Source organism: Tachyglossus aculeatus, unplaced genomic scaffold, assembly GCF_015852505.1.
Source record: "Tachyglossus aculeatus isolate mTacAcu1 unplaced genomic scaffold, mTacAcu1.pri scaffold_195_arrow_ctg1, whole genome shotgun sequence".
Lineage (NCBI taxonomy): Eukaryota > Metazoa > Chordata > Mammalia > Monotremata > Tachyglossidae > Tachyglossus > Tachyglossus aculeatus.
This window is the reverse complement of record NW_024044911.1, coordinates 64,260-88,710: the sequence shown is the minus strand read 5'-3', so window position 1 is coordinate 88,710 and position 24,451 is coordinate 64,260. Positions and strand designations below refer to the sequence as shown.

The 24,451-nt window shown below is 47.4% G+C and overlaps 1 protein-coding gene and 1 pseudogene across 1 annotated transcript; both read right to left on the bottom strand.

The window, feature by feature from the left end:
- Positions 1 to 3,631: 3,631 nt before the first annotated feature.
- Positions 3,632 to 4,494, bottom strand: LOC119923411 (annotated as a pseudogene).
- Positions 4,495 to 11,037: 6,543 nt separating this feature from the next.
- LOC119923410 (olfactory receptor 14K1-like) lies at positions 11,038 to 24,087 on the bottom strand. Its single transcript, XM_038742809.1, has 4 exons — positions 23,719 to 24,087; positions 20,944 to 20,967; positions 15,603 to 15,837; positions 11,038 to 11,072 (listed from the first exon to the last, which is right to left on the bottom strand). Exons 1-4 carry the CDS (start codon positions 24,085 to 24,087, stop codon positions 11,038 to 11,040), a joined length of 663 nt encoding a protein of 220 aa, XP_038598737.1.
- Positions 24,088 to 24,451: the final 364 nt, after the last annotated feature.

Below are 24,451 nucleotides of genomic sequence, written 5' to 3'. Positions count from 1 at the left end.
CACACACATCACTACTCTTCTGCCAACCTAGTCATTGTGCCTTCATCTACCTCACCTCTGACCACTTGCCTACATCTTGTCTCTAGCCTGGGATTCTTTTCCAGTTCATATCTGGTAGACTCTCACTCTCCCTATCTTCAAAGCCTTATAGGAATCACATCTCTTCCAAGAGGCCCTTCCCTCTCAAGTCATCATTTCCCCTATGGAGGACCAGAGGGGGGGGTCTCTCCCCACATCTTATTGATAACTTGTGTTTAGCTCAGCATTTAGCATCGTGTTTGGAGTGAGTGCTTTATCAACCCCACACATCTCAGGAGGAGCTCACTGACGTGGGATGGGTTCGTGCTTACTTGCCTCTGCTGCTCTCCTCATCCTGTGGGTCTGCAGGCCATCCATCGCCTCTTGTGGAGGTTGGCAAACTGGAAAATCATTTTGATATTAAGCACCATAGATTTTCTCCTGGGGCTGGACTGTTCTGTGACTGGCCGAACTTCGTTCCCCACAAACTCCCAGAAGTGGGAGCTGCACAAGTCCCAAAGGGTCTCCAGAGTGCAGGCACGTGCCAGTGGGGCAGATCATCTGGTTTCAGAGATGGGGCAATTCGCAGGGCACAACCAGGGAGGAATTGGTTCCACCTTCTCCTCAGTCTCAGATGGACCAGGATGACGTGATACTTCAGCACCTTGAAGCCAACCCAGTGGACACAAGCCTGGTAAATGCACGGAAGGGAGGGACCATGACTCTTCCCTACCGGGCTGAAAGCCCCTTGGAGTCAGGGATCATATCTGTTAACTCTATTGTACTCTTTCTGTGCTTAGTGCGGTATTCTGTCCACAGTAAATGGTCAGATAGTAAGACTGGTAGATGGATTGACTGATTGATTGAAGAGGACATCCTCCTACACAAACATTTTCCAGGCACAGATCCCCTCCAGATCACTGTGCCTGTATTTCGAACCCCTCTTCCCTGGCAAGTTAACCTTGGCATTATCCTTAACTCTTTCTCAATCAACCTAAATAATCCAATCCATCACTAAATCCTGTCGATTCCACCTTCACGACATTGCTACAATCTACCCTTTCCTCTCCATCCAAACTGCTACGACATTAATCCAGTCACTTATCCTACCCTGCCTTGATTACTATATCAGCCTCCTTGCTGACCTCCCAGCCTCCTGTGTCTGCCCACTCCAGTCCGTACTTTACTCTGCAGCCCAGATCTGTTTTCTACAGCAATGTTTAGTCCATGTTTCCCCACTCCTCAAGAAACTCCAATGGTCGCCTATCCACCACGGCATCAAACAAAACCTCCTCACCATAGGCGTTAAATCATTCAATCACCTAGCCCCCTCCTACCTGACTCTGCTACTCTCTTACTACAACCCAGCCCACACACGGTACTCCGTTAATGCTAAACTTCTCACTGTACCTTGACCTCATCTATCTCACCACCAGCTTCTTGACCTTGTCCTACCTCTGGCCTGGAATGCCCTTCCTCCTCATATCAGACAGAAAATTACTCTCTCCACCTTCAAAGCCTTATTGAAGACACATCTCCTCCAAGAGGCCTTCCCTGACTAAGCCCTCCTTTCCTCTTCTCCCTTTCCTTTCCATGACACCCTGACTTGCTCCCTTCATTCATCCCATGATAGCAGCAGACAGCATGGTTCTCCGTGTGTGGTGCAGGTCACAGGAGCTCAGCTCAGACTGCGGTTTCGAAACGGGAAAAGGAGGGAACAGGGAACAAACTGTTGTGACAAGCTGGGGGTGCCCCACGGCAGCAGAGGTTCTCAGTTCTGGACTCCTTGGCACCTGGGGTAGGCGAATATTTGTGTTGTCTCTGCAGGAAACAGCCCAAGGCTCCCCTCTTTGTCATGGAGCCTGAACCTGAGGAAGCCAAGGGTAGCATAGAGTAACAAGAAACAGATAAATACAGGACAACCACAGTCACACAATAAAGAAATGACTCAGTTGTCCTTTTCACACCTGGACAGACAGACTGGAGTTGGAAAACCACACTGGAACAGGAAATTCTCGGTAGGGCCATGGGGAGGATAGTGGCTGATTTATGCCAGTGAGGATATCCTCATGGTAGAAAATTCAGCACCGAGAGATGGTAAATTGCAGGGTCGATCACAGTGAGAGAATAGTTGGGTTTATCAATGTCCAGATAGGACAATAATAATAACAATAATAATAATGATAATAATAATTATAATAATAGGATTTATTAAGCACTTATTATGTGCCAAGCAGTGTTCAAAACGCTGGGGAGTTTACAAGGTGATCAGATTGTCCCATGTAGGGCTCACAGTCTTAATCCCCATTTCACAGATGAGGTAACTGAGGCCCAGAGAAGTTAAGTGACTTGCCCAAAGCCACACAGCTGAGAAGTGGTGGAGTCGGGATTTGAGCCCATGACCTCTGACTCCAAAGCCCGTGCTCTTTCCACTGAGCCCCGCTGCTTCTCTGTGTTCTGAATTCAGAAACACGACCCCTAACCTCAAGGAGGTTACCACCACCAGTAATGAATAAACTGCCATGAGTTCTGTGAGTCGGACCGCAGAGATCATGTTTACCAACTATATTTTACTGTACCCTCCCAAATGAGTGGTAGGTGCTCAGCACACACTAAGGAGTCAATAAGTACCACAGAATAATTGCTCAATTCTCTTCTGGGTAAGAGCAGTTGGAGCTTCTTAATTTGATTCATTACAGTAAAATTGTGAGCTCTCCGTGGCGAGGGATTGTGTCTACCGACGCTATTATACCATACTCTCCCAAGCACTTGGTACAGTGCTCCTCACACAGTAAGCACTTAATAAATATCACTGATTGATTTGGAATGGTATTTATTGAGGTCCCAGTAGCTGCAATGCACAGTATGAAGCATTTGAAAAGGTAAACAGAAAGGAGAGATATGTCATCTGCCCACCAGGAGTTAACACTTTAACAACAACAAACAGAAAGAGATCTATTCCAGATTTTCCCACTCCATCTCATGTCTTCAGAATTCTTTCTCCAGTTTTAACCAAACCCTCCATTTGTGCTTCAGAACAACTGCTCACTCTTCGTTTGAGGGGAAAATAAAGAACAGGGGGAAGTCGGAGGGATACGGTGTAAATGAGGTGAGGGAAGAAGAAAGGAGAAGTGAAACAAAGAGGTCTCTCACTGTAGCAAGGCATACAGTGCGTAAAAAGTGTTGTCTCTGTTTTTCCCGAACCCCACCATGGAACGTTTGTGGCCACCGGTCGAGATTTCAAGCTTCTTAATGATAATAATGATTGTGATATCTGTAAAGCACTTACCATATACCAAGCACTGTATTAGTCATGGTTTGCTGGGTACAAACACAGTCCTTACCCTACATAGGCTCTCAGTCTAAGAAGGAGAGAGTGGGTATTTCATCCCCATTATAAAGATAAGGAAACAGAGGTACAGAAATTATTACTGAGTTTTCCAATGTCACACTAGAGACAGTGGCAGAGCCAGGACTAGAATCCAGGTCCTCGGACTTCCAGGCCAGTGCTCTTTCCACTAGAACACCCAGACAATGCTGAGGTGAAACCATTCTGGAGTGAAGACTAGTTAAGTCAGAGGAATGATCAGGGCGGTCCGTGGAGAAAGACCTATTATCCGATAGATAGTTTCTCCTGTGCGAAATGTTTTGGCCCCAGCAGCCTTCCCATCGCTGCCTTAATGTCCCGGTTCCTCAGGCTGTAGATGAGGGGATTAAGGGAAGGGGGCACCACGGCATAGAAAACAGACACCAGCAGGTCCACTGCAGAGGGAGAGTCTGAGATTGGCTTTAGGTAGGCAAAGAAACCGGACGTGACGTACAGAGTGACGACGACCAGGTGGGGCAGACAGGTGGAGAAGGCTTTGGAGCGGCCCTCCATCGACGGCATCCTCATCACGGCCGAGAAGATGTGGACGTAGGAGCCCACGATGAGCATGAAGCAGAAGAAAGATAAGCAGACAGTAATGGCTAAACACACATCTTCCGGGACATGGTCAGTAGAACATGCAAGTCTTACCAACTGGGGACCATCGCAGAAGAACTGGTGGACAGTGTTGGGGCCACAGAAGGATAGAGAGAAAATGCTGGCTGTGTACATGATGGCATTCAAACAGCTGCTGAACCAAGAGGCAGCTAACATGCGTACACAGGCCCCGTGGGGCATGGTGATCTCATAGTGCAGGGGGCGGCAGATGGCAACATAGCGGTCGTGGGACATCACAGTGAGCAAGGACAACTCTGATCCTGCGAATAAAAATACGAGGAATACCTGGGCAGCACAGCCCAGCAGAGAGACGGAGTTGACATTCCTGAAGGAATTGAGGATGGATTTGGGGACTGTGATGGAGATGTAGCCGAGGTCAATGACGGAAAGGTTCTTGAGGAAGAAATACATGGGGTGTGCAAGTGCCGGTCAACGGTGGTGACGGCAATGATGAGGAGATTCCCCATCAAGGCTGCCAGATAGACCAGAAGGAACAGCGCAGTGTGGATCAGCTGCAACTCCCGGATGTCAGAGAATCTCTGGAGGAGGAATTCTGTCACCACCGTGATGTGAGACATGGTCTGGGAGGTGTCATGAACTGCCTGTGAGAGTGGAGAATGGAGCAAAGTCAACATCCCAAACTGAGCATCTTCTGAGTCTACTATTAGTTTTGGGGGTTTTCTGGAGAAGAGCTATAACCAATCTCAAGGAAATTTATCATGTGATGGGATGACAGGAGGCAGGACTGCATTTTGGCCCAGATAGAAGAGCAAAAAATAATAATTGCGGTATCTGCTGAACAGTTACTTGGTGCGAAACGCAGTTGTAAGTGCTGGGGTAGGTACAAGATAAACATCACCTCACAATCTAAGTAGGAGGGAGAACAGTTCTTAATGCCCATTTTACAGGTGAGGAAACAGGGGTCCAGAGAGGTTAAATTACTTGTAAAGATGATGATGATGGTATTTGTTAAGCATTTACTATGTGCCAGGTTTACTATGTGTTCTAAACGCTGGGGGCGTACAAGGTAGTCAGGTTGTCCCACGTGGGGCTCACACTTTTAATCCCCATTTTACGGATGAGGTAACTGAGGCACAGAGAAGTTAAGTGACTTACCCAAAGTCACACAGTTGACAAGTTGATTAGAACCCGTGACCTCTGACTCCCAAGCCCGTGCTCTTCTCATTGAGCCATGCTGCTTCTCTGAAAGATCTCTTAAAGATCACTCAGCAGGCAAGTGGCAGAGTTATGTTAAAACCAAGGTCCTCTGACTCCCAGCCTCGTAGTCTTTCCATTAGGCCATGCAGCTACTGCAGTGATACCCCTACTCACACCATCTTCAAAAACCGTACTCAATCACCTCTCCTCGAAGTAGCCTCCTCTGATTATACTCTCATTTCCCCAATGTATTGGCCTTCTCTTCTATTTCATCTATACAGTTGAATCAGTACATTTTGAAAACGTTTTTTCTCACTCCCCCTACAGACACCTAGCACTTATGTCCATATCTTTATTTGCTGCCACTTCCACTACTTGTAATCTATTTGAATGCCTGTCTCCCCAACTAGTATGTTAGCTACTTTTTTTAAAAGGTAGCTGTTAAGCGATTACTATGTGCCAAGCGCTGTTCTAAGCACTGTGGTAGATGCAAGGTGATCAGGCTGTTCCACGGGGGGTTCACAGTTTTAATCGTCTCTTTTACAGATGAGGTACAGAGAAGTTAAGTGACTTGCCCAAAGTCACAAAGCTGACAAGTGGCAGACCTCCTTGAGCACAGGGGTCATACGCGCTGTAATTTTCCAAGCACTTAGTACAGTGCTATGCACGTAGTCAGTGCTCACTAATATCATCTCTTTATTGACTGATCTAAGCATTAGGGTCTGTATCTTTTAAGAACTTTGACATTCACCCCACTCCCAATCGCACAGCACTTTGTCCAAAGCCTTATACTGTGCTGTGTCCTCTATCTCTAACTTATTCTAATGCTTGTCTCTCTTACTAGTCTATAAACCCCTTAAGGGAAGGAGTCATGTCTACCAGCTCTGTTGTATTGTGCTCTTTCCAGTGCTTAGTACAGTGCTCTGCACCAAAAAGCACTTAATAAATATAATTGATTGAGATATGATTGCCGGTAGAACCCAGATATATTTCAATGCCAGTGAGTCAGCAGGTATTCACTGCACCCTCCCACGAGGTCATCCACTGCCCTTCATTGACAGGGATCAGGGTAAAGAGTAAACCTCCTCTCAAAATCTACACCCTCCACCAGTGTTACTGACCCCATCTGATACGATTCACCGGCCAGTGGCTTCTTCTACATTGCTTGTAAAGGTGCTCACCTGTCCCTTATCTTCAAAAAAGCACTCTTGGTCCTCACAACTACCACCAGCTATTGTCCTATCTTCCTCCTACCATTCTTTTCCAAACTCCTTGAGCAAATTGTCTGCTGCTTCTCCTGAAATTCTTTCCTCGATTCACTCCAATCTGTTTTCTGCCACTTTTACTCCACTGAAATTACCTTTTCTAAGGTCACCAGTTTTTTCTTTTGCCCAATCCAACGGCCTCCATCCTCATCACCCTTGATGTCTCAGTTCATTAATTCAATCGTATTTATTGAGCACTTCAACACTGTCAACCACCCCCTTTCTCGTGGAAACATTACAAGCACTTCCCATTCCCCAGTTCTTTGAGGAGCTGGCAGTGGAGGAGAAGAAGTCAGGCGAGGAAGAGAAAGCCATCAAGGAGAAGGAACAGCAGCAGCAGCAGCAACAGTAGGTATATTCCGGTGGGGCCTAAGGGAAGCAGTGAGGCACATGGCAGGGCTCCTCAGGTCATCCAGAAGAGGGGCATCAGCTGTGTGCCCGACCCTGGCAGTTCAGGTGGGGAGCGCTCTCGGACCGTCTGCTCCGTAGCTGCCGTGGAATCCCCGTCCCCCATAACCTCGCCAAGATCCACCCTTTCCTCTCCATCCAAACCGCTACCTTGCTGGTTCAATCTCTCATCCTATCCCGACCGGATAATTGCATCAGCCTCCTCTCTGATCTCCCATCCTCCTGTCTCTCCCCACTTCAGTCGATACTTTACTCTGCTGCCCGGATCATCTCTGTGCAGAAACGCTCTGGGCATGTTACTCCCCTCTTCAAAAACCTCCAGTGGCTGTCTGTCAACCTATGAATCAAGCAAAAACTCCTCACCCTTGGCTTCCAGGCTCTCCAACACCTTGCCCCCTCCTACCTCACCTCCCTTCTCTCTTTCTCCAGCCCAGCCAGCACCCTCCGCTCCTCTTCCTCTAACCGCCTCACTGGACCTCGTTCTCGCCCGTCCCGCCATCGACCTCTGGCCCACATCCTTCCCCCAGCCTGGAATGCCCTCCCTCCACACATCCGCCAAACTAGCTCTCATTCTCCCTTCAAAGCCCTACTGAGAGCTCGTCTCCTCCCGGAGGCCTTCCCAGACCGAGTCCCCTTTTTCCTCTCCTTCTCCCCACCTCACCCCCGTCCTACCTGCTTCCAGTCCCCACAGCACTTGTATATGTATTTGTAGTGATTTACTACTCTATTTATTTTACTTGTACATATTTACTATTCTATTTATTTTGTTAATGATGTGCATATAGCTTTAATTCTATTTATTCTGATGATTTTGACACCTGTCTACATGTTGTGTTGTGTTGTCTGTCTCCCGCTTATAGACTGTGAGCCTGATATTGCGTAGGGACTGTGTCTATATGTTGCCGACTTGTACTTCCCAAGCACTTGTTACAGTGCTCTGCACACAGTAAGCGCTCAATAAATACGAATGAATGAATGAATTAATTACCCAACCCCGGCCTCACTGACACTGTCCTCTCCTAGTTTTCTGCCCCTTTATGACATCTTTCACAGGCTCCTCTGCCTCCCACCATCTAAATGTGGGAGCCCCTCAAGGATCAGTTCAGAACCCCTTTTATTCTCCGGATACACTCACTCCCTTGGACAATTCATTTGCACCCATGACTTCAACTACCTCCTCTAGATGGATGATTCCCTAATTTACCTCTCCAGCCCTGACTCTCTCCTTCTCAGCAGTCCCATATTGACTCTTACCTTCAAGACATTTCTATTTCGATTTCCTGTTATCACCTCAAAGTGAACAAGCTCAAGACAGAACTCCTCATCTTCGGCCCCAGACTCTGTCCTCCCCCTGTCTTTAGGATCACTGACGGCAACACCACTATCCTCCTTGTGTCTCAACTGTGTATTCTTGCCATTATCATCGACATCTCTCTCATTTAACCCACCTATTCAATATGTCACCAAACCCTATTGCTTTTACCTTCACAACATCACTGAAACCCATCCTTAACTCTCCATCCAAATTGCTGCTATGTTGATTCAAGCACTTATCGTAGTCTGACTCGATGACTTCAGCAGCCTCCTGGCTGACCTTGCTGCCTCCTGGCTTTCCCCATTACAGTCCATACTTCACTCTGCTGACCAGATCACTTTTCTAGAAAAATGTTCAGTCCACATCTCCCCACTCCTCGGGAACCTCCAGTGGTTTCCCATGAACCTCCGCATCAAACAGAAACTTTTACCATCAGCTTTCCAGCGCTCAATGGCCTTGCCCCCTCCTACATTACCTGCCGTATTTCCTACTACAATCCAGTCCGCACATTTCACTTCTCTAACGTCAACCTACTCACTGCACCTCAGACTCATTTACCTCACTGCCAACCTCTCACCCACAGCATGTGTCTGACCTGGAGTGCCCTTACTCTTCATATCTGACAGATCATTCTCCCCACCTTCAAAGTCTTAACACAAGCACATAGCCTCTAAGAGGTCTTCCTTAACTAAGCTTTCATTTCCTCTTCTCCCACTCCCTCGGCGTCACCCTTACACTTGGATTTGTACACTTTCTTCACCCCTTCATCAGTCCCACAGCACTATGTATATTTCTGTAATTTATTTATTTATATTAGTGTCTTCTTCCACTCCTGACTGTAAGCCCGATATGGGCTGGGGATGTGTCTGTTTATCGGTGCATTGTACACTCCCAAATGATTAGTATAGTCCTTTGTGCACAGTAAGTGTTTAATAAATAGGATTGCTAGATTAATCGATTGATTGGTCTCTCCAGTCCTCAAAACTCTCCAGCGGTTGCCCATCCACTTCCACATCGAATAGAGATGCCTTGCTCTCAGCTTTAAAATTCTCAATTGGCCCGGCCCTTCATACCCTACCTGGCTGAATACTCACTACAACCCAGGCCACATGCACCACTACTCTACTGCCAACATACTCAGTGTACCTCTATCTTGTCTGCCTCACCTATGACCACTGGCCTACATCCTGCCTCTTTCCTGGGACTCTACCCCTGTTGATATGTGGCAGACTATCACTCTCCCTATCTTCAAAGCCTTATAAGAATCACATCTCTTCCAAGAGGCCTTCCCCACTCAAGCCCTCATTCCCCCTCAAGCCCTCATTCCCCCTACTGAGGACCAGAGGGGGGTTTCTTCCCATGTCTTATTGATAACTTGTGTTTAACTCAGCATTTAGCATCGTGTTTGGAATGAGTGCTTCATAAACCCCATGCATTTCAGGAGGAACTCACTGACCTGGGGTGGATTCGTGCCTAATTGCCTGTGCTGCTCTCCTTATACTGTGGGTCTGCAGGCCATCAATCGCGTCTTGTGGAGGTTGGCTAACTGGAAAATCATTTTGATTTTAAGCACCCTAGATCCTCTCCTGGGGCTGGACTGTTCTGTGACTGGCACAGCCTCGTCCACCACAAAGACCCAGAAGTGGGAGGTGTACAAATCGCAGAGGGTCTCCAGAGTGCAGATCCGGGCCAGTGGGGCAGGCCACCTGGTTTCAGAGATGGGGCTATTCCCAGGGCACAACCAGGGAGGAATTGGTTCTGCCTTCTCCTCAGTCTCAGATTGACCATGATGACGTGATACTTCAGCACCTTGAGGCCGACCCAGAGGACACAAGCCTGGCAAAAGCACGGCAAAGAGTCTTCCCTACCAGACTGAAAGCCCCTTGGGGTCAGATCATGTCTATTAACTCTATTGTACTTTTCCAGTGCTTAGTACAGTGTTCTGCCAACAGTAAATGGTCAATTAGTAAGATTGATAGATTTATTGATTGATTTATGAGGACATCCTCCTACACAGTTTCCAGATGGAGACCCTCTCTAGGTGACTGTGCCTATATTTCGAACCCCTCTTTACCGACAAGTAAACCTTGGTATTATCCATGACTCCTCTCTCTCATTCAACCCAAATATTCTAATCCATCACTAAATCCTGTCCATTTGTCCTTCTCGACATCGCTACAATCTGCCCTTTCCTTTCCATCCAAACTACTACCACATTAATCCAATCACTTATCCTACCCCGCCTTGATTACTCTATCAGCCTCCTTACTGACCTCCCGGCCTCCTGTCTCTCCCCACTCCAGTCCATACTTTACTCTGCTGCCAAGATCAGTTTTCTATAAGAATGTTTCATTCTTTTTTCCCCTCTCCTCAAGAAACTCCAATGGTTGCCAATCCACCTCCGCATCAAACCAAAACTCCTCACCAGAGGTATTAAAGCACTCAATCACCTTGCCCCTCGTACCTGACTTTGCTACTTTCCTAGTACAACCCAGCCCCCACCCCTCACTTCTTTAATGCTAACCAGCTCACTGTACCTTGACCTCATCTATCTAACTACCAACATCTTATCCATGTTTTACTTCTGGCCTGGAATGCCCTTCCTCCTCATATCAGAAAGAAAATTGCTCTCTCCGCCTTCCAAGCCTTATTGAAGGTACATCTCCTCCAATAGGCCATTTCCAGACTAAGCCCTCCTTTCCTCTTCTTCCTTTCCCTTCTATGGCACCCGGACTTGCTCCCTTCACTTATCCCTTAATAGCAGCATACAGCATGGTTCTCCGTGTGTGCTGCAGGGCCCAGGAGCTCAACTCAGACTGTGGTTTGGGAAGAGAAAAAGGAGGGAGCAGGGAACACACACTGCTATGGCAACCCGGGGATGCCCCATTTCAGCAGATGCTTTCGGTGCTGGACACCTTGGCACCTGGGGAGGGTGGACACCATTGTTGTCTCCACAGGAAACAGCCCAAGGCTCCCCACTTTGTCATGGAGCTTGAACCTGAGGAAGCCAAATGTAGCAAAGAGTAACAAGAAACAGGTAAATACAGGACAACCACAGTCATGACATTGAGAAATGACACAGTTGTCATTTTCACACCTGGACGGACTGGAATTGGAAAACTAGACTCTAACATAACATTCTCAGTAGGGCCATGGGGACGACAGAGGCTGATTTGTGCTAGTCGGGATTTCCTCATGCTAGAAAATTCAGCACAGGGAGATGGTAAATTGCAGGGTCGATTGCAGTGAGAGAATAGTTGGGTTTATCAATGTCCAGATAGTTCAGAAACACAACCCCAGCCCTCAGGGAGCTCAATCTTACCACCAGTAATTAATAAACTGCCATGAAGTCCGTGAGTCAGACCCCAGAAATCATGCTTACCAACTCTATTTTATTGTACTCACCCAAGTGACTAGCAACTGCTCAGCACACATTAAGGAGTCAATAAAGCCTTAGCCTGGCTAAGGGGCTAAAAGCAGATATACGTTATTCGGTATCATACATATGTACAGATCTGGATGTCTACTTTGTCTTTGCGATTGTATCCTTTTAAGGGATTGGGAAGGTTCAGTCATCATATCCCAAGGTTTGGAAAGCAACAGAAGAAGAAGAATTGGAAAAATTGTTAAATTGTTAAAATGAGAGCAGCTGGGCTCAGTGGAAAGAGCATGGGCTTGGGAGTCAGAGATCATGTGTTCTAATCCCGGCTCTGCCACATGTCTTCTGTGTGACCTTGGGCAATTCACTTAATTTCTCTGGGCCTCAGTTGCCTCATCTGTAAAATGGGGATTAAGACTGTGAGCCCCACGTGGGACAACCTGATCACCTTGTATCCCCCCCAGCACATACAACAGTGCTTCGCACATAGTAAGCACTTACTAAATGCCATTATTATTATTATTATAAATGCCAGTGAATGATTGTTCAATTCTCTTCTGGGTAAGAGCAGTTGGAGCTTCTTAATTTGATTCATTGCACTAGGACTGCAAGGTGTCCGAGCAAGGGATTGTGTCTACCAAAGCTTTTATACCGTACACTCCCAAGCATTCTTTATTCATTCATTCATTCAATCGTGTTTATTGAGTGCTTACTGTGTGCAGAGCACTGTACTACGTGCTTGGGAAGTACAAGTTGGCAACATGTAGAGACGGTCCCTACCCAACAGTGGGCTCACAGCCTAGAAGGGGGAGCAGCTGGAGCTTCTTAATTTGATTCATTCCACTAAGATTGTAAGCTATCCGAGCAAGGGATTGTATCTACAAATGCTATTGTACTGTACTTTCCCAAGCACTTGGTACAGTGCTCCTAACACAATAATCACTTAATAAATACCATTGATTGATTTGGAATGGTATTTATTGAGGTCCCACTAGCCGCAACGCACAGTATGAACCATTTGGAAAGGTAAACGTAAAGGAGAGATATGTCATCTGCCCACCAGGAGTTTACACTCTAACAAAAACAAACAGAAAGCGATCTATTCCAGATTTTCCCACTCCATCTCACGTCTTCAGAATTCTCTCCAAGTTTTTCACCAAACCCTCCATTTGTGCTTCAGACTGACTGCTCACTCTTCATTAGAGAGGAAAATAAAGACAAGGGGGAAGTGGGAGGGAGGCAGTGTAAATAAGGTGAAGGTAGAAGAAAGGAGAAGGGAAACACTGATGTCTCTCGGTATAGAAAGTCATGGGGTACGTAAGAATTGTAGACTGAGTTTTTGCTGGACCCCTCCTTGGAGCGATCATGGCCACTGGTCAAGATTTCATGTTTCTTAATGATAATTATAATCGTGATAACTAAGCACTTACCATATGCCAGCACTGTATTAGATATAGTTTGTTGGGTTCAAACACAGTCCTTTCATTCATTCATTTCATTCATTCAATCACATTTATTGAGTGCTTACTGTGCGTAGAGCACTGTACTAAGCACTTGGAAAGTACAATTCAGCAAAAGATAGAGACAGTCCCACCCAGCAACAGGCTCAGAGTCTAGAAGGCGGAGACAGACAACAAAACAAAACAGGTAGACAGGTGTCAATGCCATCAAAATAGAAATTTAGAGTTATAGATATTTACACATCATTAAAAAAACAGAGTAATAGATAGTTACAAATATACACAAGTGCTGTGGGGAGGGGAAGGGGTTAGGTCAGAGTGAGGGAGTGGGGGTGATGAGGAGGAGTGGAGGAGCAGAGGAAAAGGGGGGGCTCAGTCTGGGAAGGCGTCTTGGAGGAGGTGAGCTCTCAGTAGGGCTTTGAAGGGAGGAAGAGAGCTAGCTGGGTGAATGTGTGGAGGGAGGGCATTCCAGGCCAGTGGAAGGACATGGGGCAGGGGTCGATGGTGGGACAGGCGAGAATGAGGCACACTGTGGCAGCTAATGGCAGAGGAGTGGAAGGTGCGGGCTGGGCTGTTGAAGGAGATAAGGGAGGTGAGGTGGGTGGGCACAGGGTGATGGAGAGCTTTGAAGCCAATAGTGAGGAGTTTTTGCTTCATGCGAAGGTTGATAGGCAACCACTGGAGATTTCTGAAGAGGGGAGAGTGACATGCCCAGAGCGTTTCGGTAGAACGATAATCCAGGCAGCAGAGTGATGTATAGACTGAAGCAGGAAGAGATAGGAGGATGGGATATCAGAAAGGAGGCTGATGCAGTAATCCCGTCGGGATAGGATGTGAGATTGCATCAACAAGGTAGCGGTTTGGATGCAGAGGAAAGGGCGGATCTTGGCGCTGTTGTGAAGGTGAGACGGGCAGGCTTTGGTGACAGATTGGATGTGTGGGGTGAATGAGAGAGCGAAGTCAGTGACGACACGAAGATTGTGGAATTATGAGACCGGAAGGATCATAGTGCTGCCACAGTGATGGTAAAGTCAGGGCAAGGACAGGGTTTGGGAGGGAAGATAAGGAGCTCATTCTTGTACATGTTGATCTTAAGGTGGTGGGCAGACATCCTGGTGGAGATATCCTGAAGGCAGGAGGAGATTCGAGCCTGGAGGTAGGGAGAGAGAACGGGGGAGGAAATGTATATTTGGGTGTCATCTGTGTAGAGAGGATAGTTGAAGCCGTGAGAGCAAATGAATTCACCAAGGGAGTGAGTTTAGATGGAGAACAGAAGGAGACCAAGAACTGACCCTTGAGGAACCCCTACAGTAAGGGGATGGGAGGGGGAGGAGGTGCCCACGATGGAGACTGAGAACATAAGGCCAGAGTGATAAGAGGAGAACCAGGAGAGGATGGAGTCCGGGAAGCCATGGTTGAATAAGATTTTGAGGAGAAGGGGATGGTCCACAGTGTCTAAGGCTGCTGAGAGGTCGAGGAGAATTAGGATAGAGTAGGAGCCATTGGATTATGCAAGAATCAGTTCATTGGTGAGCTTTGAGAGGGCTGTTTCCATGGAGTGGAGGGGACGGAATCCAGATTGGAAGGGGTCTAGGAGAGAGTTGGTGTTGAGGAATTTGAGGCAGTGCGTGTAGATGCCTCGTTCTGGGAGTTTGGAAAGGAAAGGTAGGAGGGAGACAGGGTGATCACTGGAAGGGACAGTGGAGTCAAGAGGGTATTTTTCGGATGGGGGAGACGTGGCCTTGTTTGAAGTCAGAGGGGGAAAAAACCAGTAGAGAGTGAGCGGTTGAAGATGGACGTTAAGGAGGGGAGGAGAAAAGGGGTGAGAGTTTTCATAAAATGAGAGGGAATGGGGTCTGAAGCACAGGTGGATGGGGTGGCATTTGAGAGGAGGGAGGAGATCTCATCTGAAGTTACTGATGGGAAGGATGGGAAAGTAGAGGAGAAAGTTGAGAGCAGGGTGATGGAGAAGGGGGAGGGGTGAATTTATGGTTCTCAGACCAAATGGTGTTAATTTTCCTAATGAAGTAGGTGGCCAGATCGTTGTGGGTGAGGGATGGAGGAGGGTGAGGAACAGGGGGCCTGAGGAGGGAGTTTAATGTCCGGAACTGCTGAAGCGGGTGATGGGCATGGGTGTCAATAAGGGAAGAAAAATAGTTTGCTCTCAGTCAAAGTAGTAGGGAGAATGGGTATTTCATCCCCGTTTTATAGATGAGGAAACAAGCACAGAAAGGTTTACAGACTTTTCCAATATCACACTACAGGCAGTGGCAGAGCCAGGACAAGAATCCAGGTCCTCTAACTCCCAGGCCAGTGCTCTTTCCACTAGGTCACCCAGACAATGCTGTGGTAAAACCATCCTAGAGTGAAGACTGGTTAAGTCAGAGGCATGATCAGAGTGGTCCGTGGAGAAGGACCTTTTATCCGATAGATAGTTTCTCCTTGGTGAGATGTTTTGACAACAGCAGCCTTCCCATCGCTGCCTTCACGTCCCGGTTCCTCAGGCTATAGATGAGGGGATTAAGGGTAGGGGGTATCGCAGTATAGAACACAGACACCAGCAGGTCCAGTGCAGAGGGAGAGTCTGATATTGGCTTTAGGTAGGCATACATACCAGACGTGATGTACAGAGTGACGACGACAAGGTGGGGCCAACAGGTGGAGAAGGATTTGGAGCGGCCCTCCGCCGACGTCATCCTCAGCACAGCCAAGAAGATGTGGAAGTAGGAGCCCACGATGAGCATGAAGCAGAAGAAAGATAAGCAGATGGTAATGGCTATACTCACATCTTCCAGGACATGGTCAGTAGAACATGCAAGTCTTACCAAGTGGGGACCATCGCAGAAGAACTGGTGGACAGTGTTGGGGCCACAGAAGGATAGAGAGAAGGTGCTGGCTGTGTACATGATGGCATTCAAACAGCTGCTGAACCAAGAGGCAGCCAACATGCGTACACAGGCCCCGTGGGGCATGGTGACCTCATAGTGCAGGGGGCAGCAGATGGCAACATAGCAGTCGTGGGACATCACAGTGAGCAGGGACAACTCTGATCCCGCGAATAAAAATACGAGGAATACCTGGGCAGCGCAGCCCAGCAGAGAGATGGAGTTGACATTCGTGAGGGAATTGAACACGGATTTAGGGACTGTGATGGAGATGTAGCCGAGGTCAAGGACGGACAGGTTCTTGAGGAAGAAGTACATGGGAGTGTGGAACTGCCGGTAGAGGGTGGTGATGGCAATGATGAGGAGATTCCCCAACAGAGCTGCCAGATAGACCAGAAGGAACAGTGCAATGTGGATCAGCTGCAACTCCCGGATGTCGGAGAATCCCTGGAGGAGGAATTCTGTCACCGTCGTGATGTTAGACATGGTCTGGGCGATGACATGAGCTTCCTGTGAGAGTCAAGAATGGTGCAAAGTCAACATCCCAAACTGAGCATCTTCTGAGTCTACTATTAGTGTTGGGGGTTTTCTGGAGAAGAGCTATAACCAATCTCAAGAAAATTTATCATCTGATGGGGAGACAGGAGGAAGGAGTGCATTTTGGCCCACATACAACAGCCAGAAATAATAATTAGGCTATCTGTTCAGCACTTAACAGATGTGCCAAACACAGCTCTAAGTGCTGGAGTAGATACAAGATAACCAGCACCACACAATCTAAGTAGCAGGGAGAACAGTTGTCCGTAATCCCCATTTTATATGTGAGGAAACTGGGGCCCGTAGGGGTTAAATGACTTGCTAAGATCACCCAGCAGGCAAGTGGTAGAGTCATGTTAAAACCAAGGTCCTCTGACTCCCAGCTTTGTGGTTTTCCAACAGGCCATGCAGCTACTGTGGTGGCACTCCTATGCACACCACCTTCAAAAGCCCTACTAAATCACATCTCCTCCAAGTAGCATCCTCTGATTATACTCTCATTTCCCCACTCTACTGGCCTTCTCTTTTATGTCATTTATACACTTGAATCAGTACCCTATGAGAACTTTTTTCTCATTCCACTCACAGACACACAGCACTTACGTCCATATCTTCATTTGCCGCCACTTCCACTACTTGGAATTTATTTTAATGCCTGTCTCCCCAACTAGTATGTTAGCTCCTTTTGTTTAATGGTATTAGTTAAGCGATTACTATGTGTTAAGCACTCTTCTAAGCGCTGGGGTAGATGCAAGGTAATCAGGTTGTCCCACGTGGGGCTCACAGTTTTAATCCATCTTTTTACAGATGAGGTAACTGAGGCACAGAGAAGTTAAGTGACTTGCCCACAGTCCCAAAACTGATGTCATCATCATCATCATCAATCGTATTTATTGAGCGCTTACTGTGTGCAGAGCACTGTACTAAGCGCTTGGGAAGTACAAGTTGGCAACATATAGAGACAGTACCTACCCAACAGTGGGCTCACAGTCTAAAAGGGGGAGACAGAGAACAAAACCAAACGTACTAACAAAATGAAATAAATAGAATAGATATGTACAAGTAAAATAAATAAATAAATATGTAGAGTAACAAATATGTACAAACATATATACATATATACAGGTGCTGTGGGGAAGGGAAGGAGGTAAGATGTGGGGGATGGAGAGGGGCACGAGGGTGAGAGGAAGGAAGGGGCTCAGTCTGGGAAGGCCTCCTGGAGTAGGTGAGCTCTCAGTAGGGCCTTGAAGGGAGGAAGAGAGCTAGCTTGGTGGATGGGCAGAGGGAGGGCATTCCAGGCCCGGGGGATGACGTGGGCCGGGGGTCGATGGCGGGACAGGCGAGAACGAGGTACGGTGAGGAGATTAGTGGCAGAGGATGGGAGGGTGGCAGAACTCCTTGAGGGCAGTGGTCATGTTGTGCTGTAGTTTTCCAAGCACATAGTACAGTGCTCTGCACGTAGTAAGTGCTCAAGAAGTATCATTTATTTATTGATTGTTCCAAGCATTAGGGTCTGTATCCTTTAAGAATTTTTATATGCACCCCATAACCAGTCACACAGGACTTTGTCCATAGGCTTATACTTTGCTGCTTCCCCTACCTGAAATTTCTTGTAATGCTTGTCTCTCCTACTAGACTATAAACCTCTTAAGAGAAGGAATCATGGCTATGTACTTTTGTCTGTTGCTGAATTGTACTTTCCAAATGTTTAGTATAGTGCTCTGCACACAGTAACCGCTCAAGAAATACGACTGAATGAATGAATGAACCTACTCTATTACATTGTGTGCCTCCCAGTGCTTAGTACAGTGCTCAGCACCAAAAAGCACTTAATAAAAACTATTGATTGAGATAGGATTCCAGGTAGAATCCAGATATATTCCCATGCCATTGAGTCGGCACGTACTCACCGCACCCTTCCACAAGGTCGTTCACTACCCTTCATTGACAGGGATCATGGTAAAGAGTAGACCTCCTCTCAAAATCTACACCTTCCACCAGTGCTTCAGACCCCATCTTCTACCACTCACTGTCCAGTGGCTTCTTTTCTGATGCTTGGAAACCTGCTCACATATCCCCTTTCTTAATAAAACGCTCTTTGTCCCCCCAACCCCCACCTGCTATTGTCCTATCTCCCTCCTACTAGTCCCCTCCAAACTCCTTGAGTGAGTTGTCTGCTTCTTCTCCTCCAATTCTGCCTTTGATCCACTCCAATCTCGTTTCTGCCCCCTTTGCTCCACTGAAACTGCCTTCTCTAAGGTCACCAGTGATCTCCTTTTGCCAAACCCAGAGGCCCCCATCCTAATCATCCTTGCCCTCTAAGCTGCCTTCAACACTGTTGACCACTCCCTTCTTCTGGAAACATTATCCAATCTCGGCTTCACTGATACTGTCCTCTCCTAGTTTTCTGCTCCTTTCTGATCTCTTTCACAAGCTCCTCTGCCTCCCACTCTCTTAATAATGATAATGATAATGATGATGGCATTTGTTACGCACTTACTATGTGCAAAGCACTGTTCTAAGTCCCTCAAGGATCGGTTCTAGATCCCCTTTTATTCTCGGGGTACACCCACTCCCTTGGACAATTCATTTGCTTCCATGACTTCAACCACCTTCTCTACATGGATGATTCCCTTATCTACGTCTCCAGCCCTCACTCTCTCCTTCTCAGCAGCCACATATTTACTCTTGCCTTCAAGACATTTATATTTGGATTTCCTGTTGTCACCAGCTGTTGTTAAACCATCTCAAAACAGAACTCCTCATCTTCGGCCCCAGGCTCTATCCTCCCCCTCTTTAGGATCACTGAAGACAACAACACTATCCTCCTTGTGTCACGAGTGTGTATTCTTGCCATTATCATCGACCTTTCTCTCATTTAACCCACATATTCAATATGTCAACAAACCCTGTTGCTTTCACCTTCCCTTCCCAACACCACTGAAACCCATCCTTAACTCTTCATCCAAATTGCTGCTATGTTGATGCAAGCACTTATCATAGTCTGACTCGATGACTGCAGCAGCCTCTTGGCTGACTTTGCCGCCTCCTGGCTTTCCCCAGTCCAGTTCATATGTCACTTTACTCACCGGGTCATTTTTCTAGAAAAATGTTCAATCCACAACTCCCCACTCCTCAGCAACCTCCAGTGGTTTCCCATAAACCTTCATATCAAACAGAAACTTTTACCATCGGCTTTACAGCGCTCAATCGCCTTACCCCCTCGTACCTTACCTGCCTGATTTCAGACTAAAAACCGGCTCACACATTTCACTCCTCTAACATCAACGTCCTCACTGCACCTCAGTCTCATTTCCCTCGCTGCCAACCTCTCACCCACATCATGCGTCTGACCTGGAGGGCCGTTACTCTACACATCTGACAGAAGATCATTCTCACCACTTTTCAAAGTCTTATCACAAGCACATCTCCTCCAAAAGGTCTTCCCTAATGAAGACTTCATTTCCTCTTCTCCCACCCCCTCTGCATCACCCTTGCACTTGGATTTGTACCCTCTCTTCACTCCTCCATCAGCCCAACAGCACTTAGGTGCATATCTGTAATTTATTTATTTATATTTACGGCCATCTCCCACTCCAGACTTTAAGCTCGTTGTGGGCTGGGGATGTATCTGTTTATTGGTGTGTTGTACTCTCCCAAATGATTAGTTCGGTCCATAGTACACAGTAAGCACTTAATAAACATGATTGGTCGATTAATCCATTGATTGCGCTCTCCAGTCCTCAAAAATCCCCAGCGGTTGCCCATCCACCTCCGCATCGAATAGAAATGCCTTGCTCTCAGCTTTTCAATTCTCAATCGGCCCGGCCCTTCATATCTTACCTGGCTGATTACAGACTACATCCGAGGCCACACGCTTCACTACTCTAATGCCAACCTACTCATTGTACCTCAGTCTTGTCTACCTCACCTCTGACCACTGGCCGACATCCTGCCTCTAACCTGGGACTCTATCCCTGTTAATATGTGGCAGACTCTCACTCTCCCTATCTTCAAAGCCTTATAAGAATCTCACCTCCTCCAAGAGGCCTTTCCCTCTCAAGCCCTCATTTCTGCTACTGAGGACCTGAGGGGGAGTCTCTCCCCACATCTTATTGATAACTTGTGTTTAGCTCAGCATTTAGCATCGTGTTTGGAGTGAGTGCTTTATCAACCCCACGTATTTCAGGAGGAACTCACTGACCTGGGATGGGTTCGTGCTTACTTGCCCCTGATGCTCTCCTCATCCTGTGGGTCTGCAGGCCATCGATTGCCTCTTGCGGAGGTTGGCTAACTGGAAAATCATTTTGATTTTAAGCACCACAGATTCTCTCCTGCAGCTGGACTGTTCTGTGACTGGCACAGCCTCGTCCACCACAAAGTCCCAGAAGTGGGAGCTGTACAAGTCTCAAAGGGTCTCCAGAGTGCAGATCCGGGCCAGTGGGGCAGGCCACCTGGTTTCAGAGATGGGGCTGTTCCCAGGGCACAACCAGGAAGGAATTGGTTCTGCCTTCTCCTCAGTATCAGCTGGACCATGGTGATGTGATACTTCAGCACCTAGAAGCCAAACCAGCGGACACAAGCCTGGCAAATGCATGGATAGGAGGGACCATGATTGTTCCCTACCAGACTGAAAGCCCCCTGGGGTCAGTGATAATATCTATTAACTCTATTGTACTCTTTCAGCACTTAGTATGGTGTTTTGTCCACAGTAAATGGTCAGTTACTAAGACTGGTAGATGGATTGACTGATTGATTGAAGAGGACATCCTCCTACACAAACATTTTCCAGGCGCAGATCCCCTCTAGATCACTGTGCCTGTATTTCAAACCCTTCTTCACTGACAAGTAAACCTTTCATTATCCTTAACTCCTCTTTCTCAATCAACCCAAATATTCCAAACCATCACTAAATCCTGGCGATTCCACCTTCACAACATCGCTACAATCTGCCCTTTTCTCTCCATCCGAACTGCTACCACATTAATCCAATCAATTATCCTACACTGCCTTGATTATTATATCAGCTTCCTTGCTGACCTCCCAGCTTCCTGTCTCTCCCCACTGCAGTCCATACTTTGCTGCCCAGGTCAGTTTTCTGCAACAATGTTTAGTCCACGTTTCCCCACTCCTCAAGAAACTCCAATGGCCACCTATCCACCTCTGCGTCAAACAAAACCTCCTCACAATAGGTTTTAAAGCATTCAATCACCTAGCCCCCTCCTACCTGACTCTTCTACACTCCTAATACCACCCAGCCCACACACGGCACTCCTTTAATGCTAAACATGTCACTGTACCTTGACCTCATCTATCTCACCACCAACGTCTTTACCTTGTCCTACCTCTGACCTAGAATGCCCTTCCTCCTCCTATCGGACAGAAAATTACTCTCTTCACCTTCAAAGCCTTATTGAAGGCACATCTCCTCCAAGAGGCCTTCCCTGACTAAGCCCTCCTTTCCTCTTCTCCCTTTCCTTTCCACGACACCCTGACTTGCTTCCTTTATTCATCCCGTGACAGCAGCAGACAGCATGTTTCTCCATGTGTGCTGCAGGTCACAGGAGCTCAGCTCAGACTGCAGTTTGGAAAGGGGAAAAGGAGGGAACAGGGAACAAACGGTGGTGGCAAGCTGGGGATGCCCCACGGCAGCAGAGGTTCTCGGTCCTGGACTCCTTGGCACCTGGGGTGGGCGGACACTTGTGCTGTCTCCGCAGGAAACAGCCCAAGGCTCCCCTCTTTGTCACGGAGCCTGTACCTGAGGAAGCCCAGCATAGCATAGAGTAACAAGAAACTGATAAATGCAGGACAACCACAGTCAGGCAATAGAGAAATTACTGTTGTACTTTTCACACCTGGACAGACAGACTGGAGTTGGAAATTCTCAGTAGGGCCAAGGGGAGGACAGTGGCTGATTTGTTCCAGTGAAGATATCCTCATGCTAGAAAATTCAGCACAGAGAGATGGTAAATTGCAGGGTCGATCGCAGTGAGAGAATAGTTGGGTTTATCAATGTCCAGTTAGGGCCATGTGTTCTTAGTTCAAAAGTGACTGCTGCCTTCAAGGAGCTCTATCATACCACCAGTAATTAATAAATTGCCATAGGTTCTGTGAGTAAGACACCAGAGATCATGTTTACCAACTATATTGTACTGTACCCTCCCAAGTGACTAGTATGTGCTCAGCACAGAGTAAGGAGTCAGTAAATACCACTGAATGATTGATCAATTCTCTTCTGGGTAAGAGCAGATGGAGCTTCTATATTTGGTTCATTCCACTAAGACTGTGAGCTATCCGAGGCAAGGGTTTGTGTCTACCAATGCTATTATACTGTACTCTCCCAAACAGTTGGTACAGTGCTCCTCACACAGTATGCACTTACTAAATACCACTGATGGACATGGAATGGTGTTTATTGAGGTCCCAGTAGCTGCAATGTGCAGTATGAAGCATTTAGAAAGGTAAACAGAAAGGAGAGGTTTGTCTTCTGTCCACCAGGAGTTAACACTCTAACAACAACATACAGAAAGGAATCTATTCCAGATTTTCCCACTCCATCTCATGTACTGAGAATTCTCTACCCGTTTTTAACCAAACCCTCCATCTGTGCTTTACAGCAACTGCTCACTCTTCATTTGAGGAGAAAATAAAGAAAAGGGGAAGTCGGAGGGAGGCAGTGTAAATGAGGGCAGGAAAGAAGAAAGGAGATGGGAAACAAAGAGGTCTCTCAATGTAGTGAGGTATGGAGTGCGTAAGAATGTCTGTCTGTGTTTTTCCTGGACCCGTCAATGCAGCGATCGTGGCCACTGGTCAGGATTTGTAGCTTCATAATGATAATAATGATCGTGATATCTGCAAAGCACTTACCATATGCCAAGCACTGTATTAGACATGATTTGCTGGGTACAACCACAGTCCTTACCCCACATAGGCTGTCAGGCTAAGTAGGAGAGAGTGGGTATTTCATCCCCATTATAAAGATAAGGAAACAGAGGTAGAGAAATTTTTACTGAGTTTTCCAATGTCACACTATGGACAGCGGCAGAGCCAGGACTAGAATCCAGGTCCTCGGACTTCCAGGCCAGTGATCTTACCACTAGGTCACCCAGACAATGCTGAGGTAAAACCATTCTGGAGTGAAGACCAGTTAAGTCAGAGGAATGATCAGGGCAGTCCGTGGAGCAGGACCTTCTTTCCGATAGATAGTTTCTCCTTTGAGAAATGTTTGGGCCACAGCAGCCTTCCCATCGCTGCCTTCATGTCCCGGTTCCTCAGGCTGTAGATGAGGGGATTAAGGGTAGGGGGGACCAAGGCATAGAACACAGACACCAGCAGGTCCAGTGCAGACGAAGAGTCTGATATTTGCTTTAGGTAGGCAGAGAAGCCAGACGTGATGAACACAGTGACAACAACCAGGTGGGGCAGACAGGTGGAGAAGGCTTTAGAGCGGCCCTCTGCCGACGGCATCCTCAGCACTGCTGAGAAGATGCGGGCGTAGGAGCCCACGAGGAGCACAAAGCAAATGAAAACTAAACAGACACTGATGGCTAAACTCACATGTTCTGGGACATGGTCAGTGGAACATGCAAGTCTTAGCAACTGGGGACCATCGCAGAAGAACTGGTGGACAGTGTTGGGGCCACAGAAGGATAGAGAGAAGGTGCTGGCTGTGTACATGGTGGCACTCAAACAGCTGCCAAACCAAGAGGCAGCCAACATGCGTACACAGGCCCCATCCGGCATGATGACCTCATAGTGCAGGGGGTGGCAGATGGCGACATAGCGGTCGTGGGACATCACGGTGAGCAGGGCCAACTCTGATCCACCGAATAACAATACGAGGAATATCTGGGCACCACAGACCAGCAGAGAGATGGAGTTGACATTCGTGAGGGAATTGAGGATGGATTTGGGGACTGTGACGGAGATGTAGCCGAGATCAATGACGGACAGGTTCTTGAGGAAGAAGTACATGGGGGTGTGGAAGTGCCGGTCGAGGGTGGTGATGGCAATGATGAGGAGATTCCCCATCAGGGCTGCC

Bases quoted from the DNA above. Each gene is read 5' to 3' on its own strand.
- LOC119923410 (XM_038742809.1), bottom strand. From the start codon at position 24,087: ATGTACACAGCCAGCACCTTCTCTCTATCCTTCTGTGGCCCCAACACT. The intron at 20,968-23,718 runs GTCCCCCCTACC...TTTGGCTTCTAG, and splicing joins TGTCTGTGTTCTATGCCTTG to GTGCTGAAGTATCACATCAC. The intron at 15,838-20,943 runs GTCCAGCTGATA...ACTGTCCACCAG, and splicing joins TGAAGTATCACATCACCATG to TTCTTCTGCGATGGTCCCCA.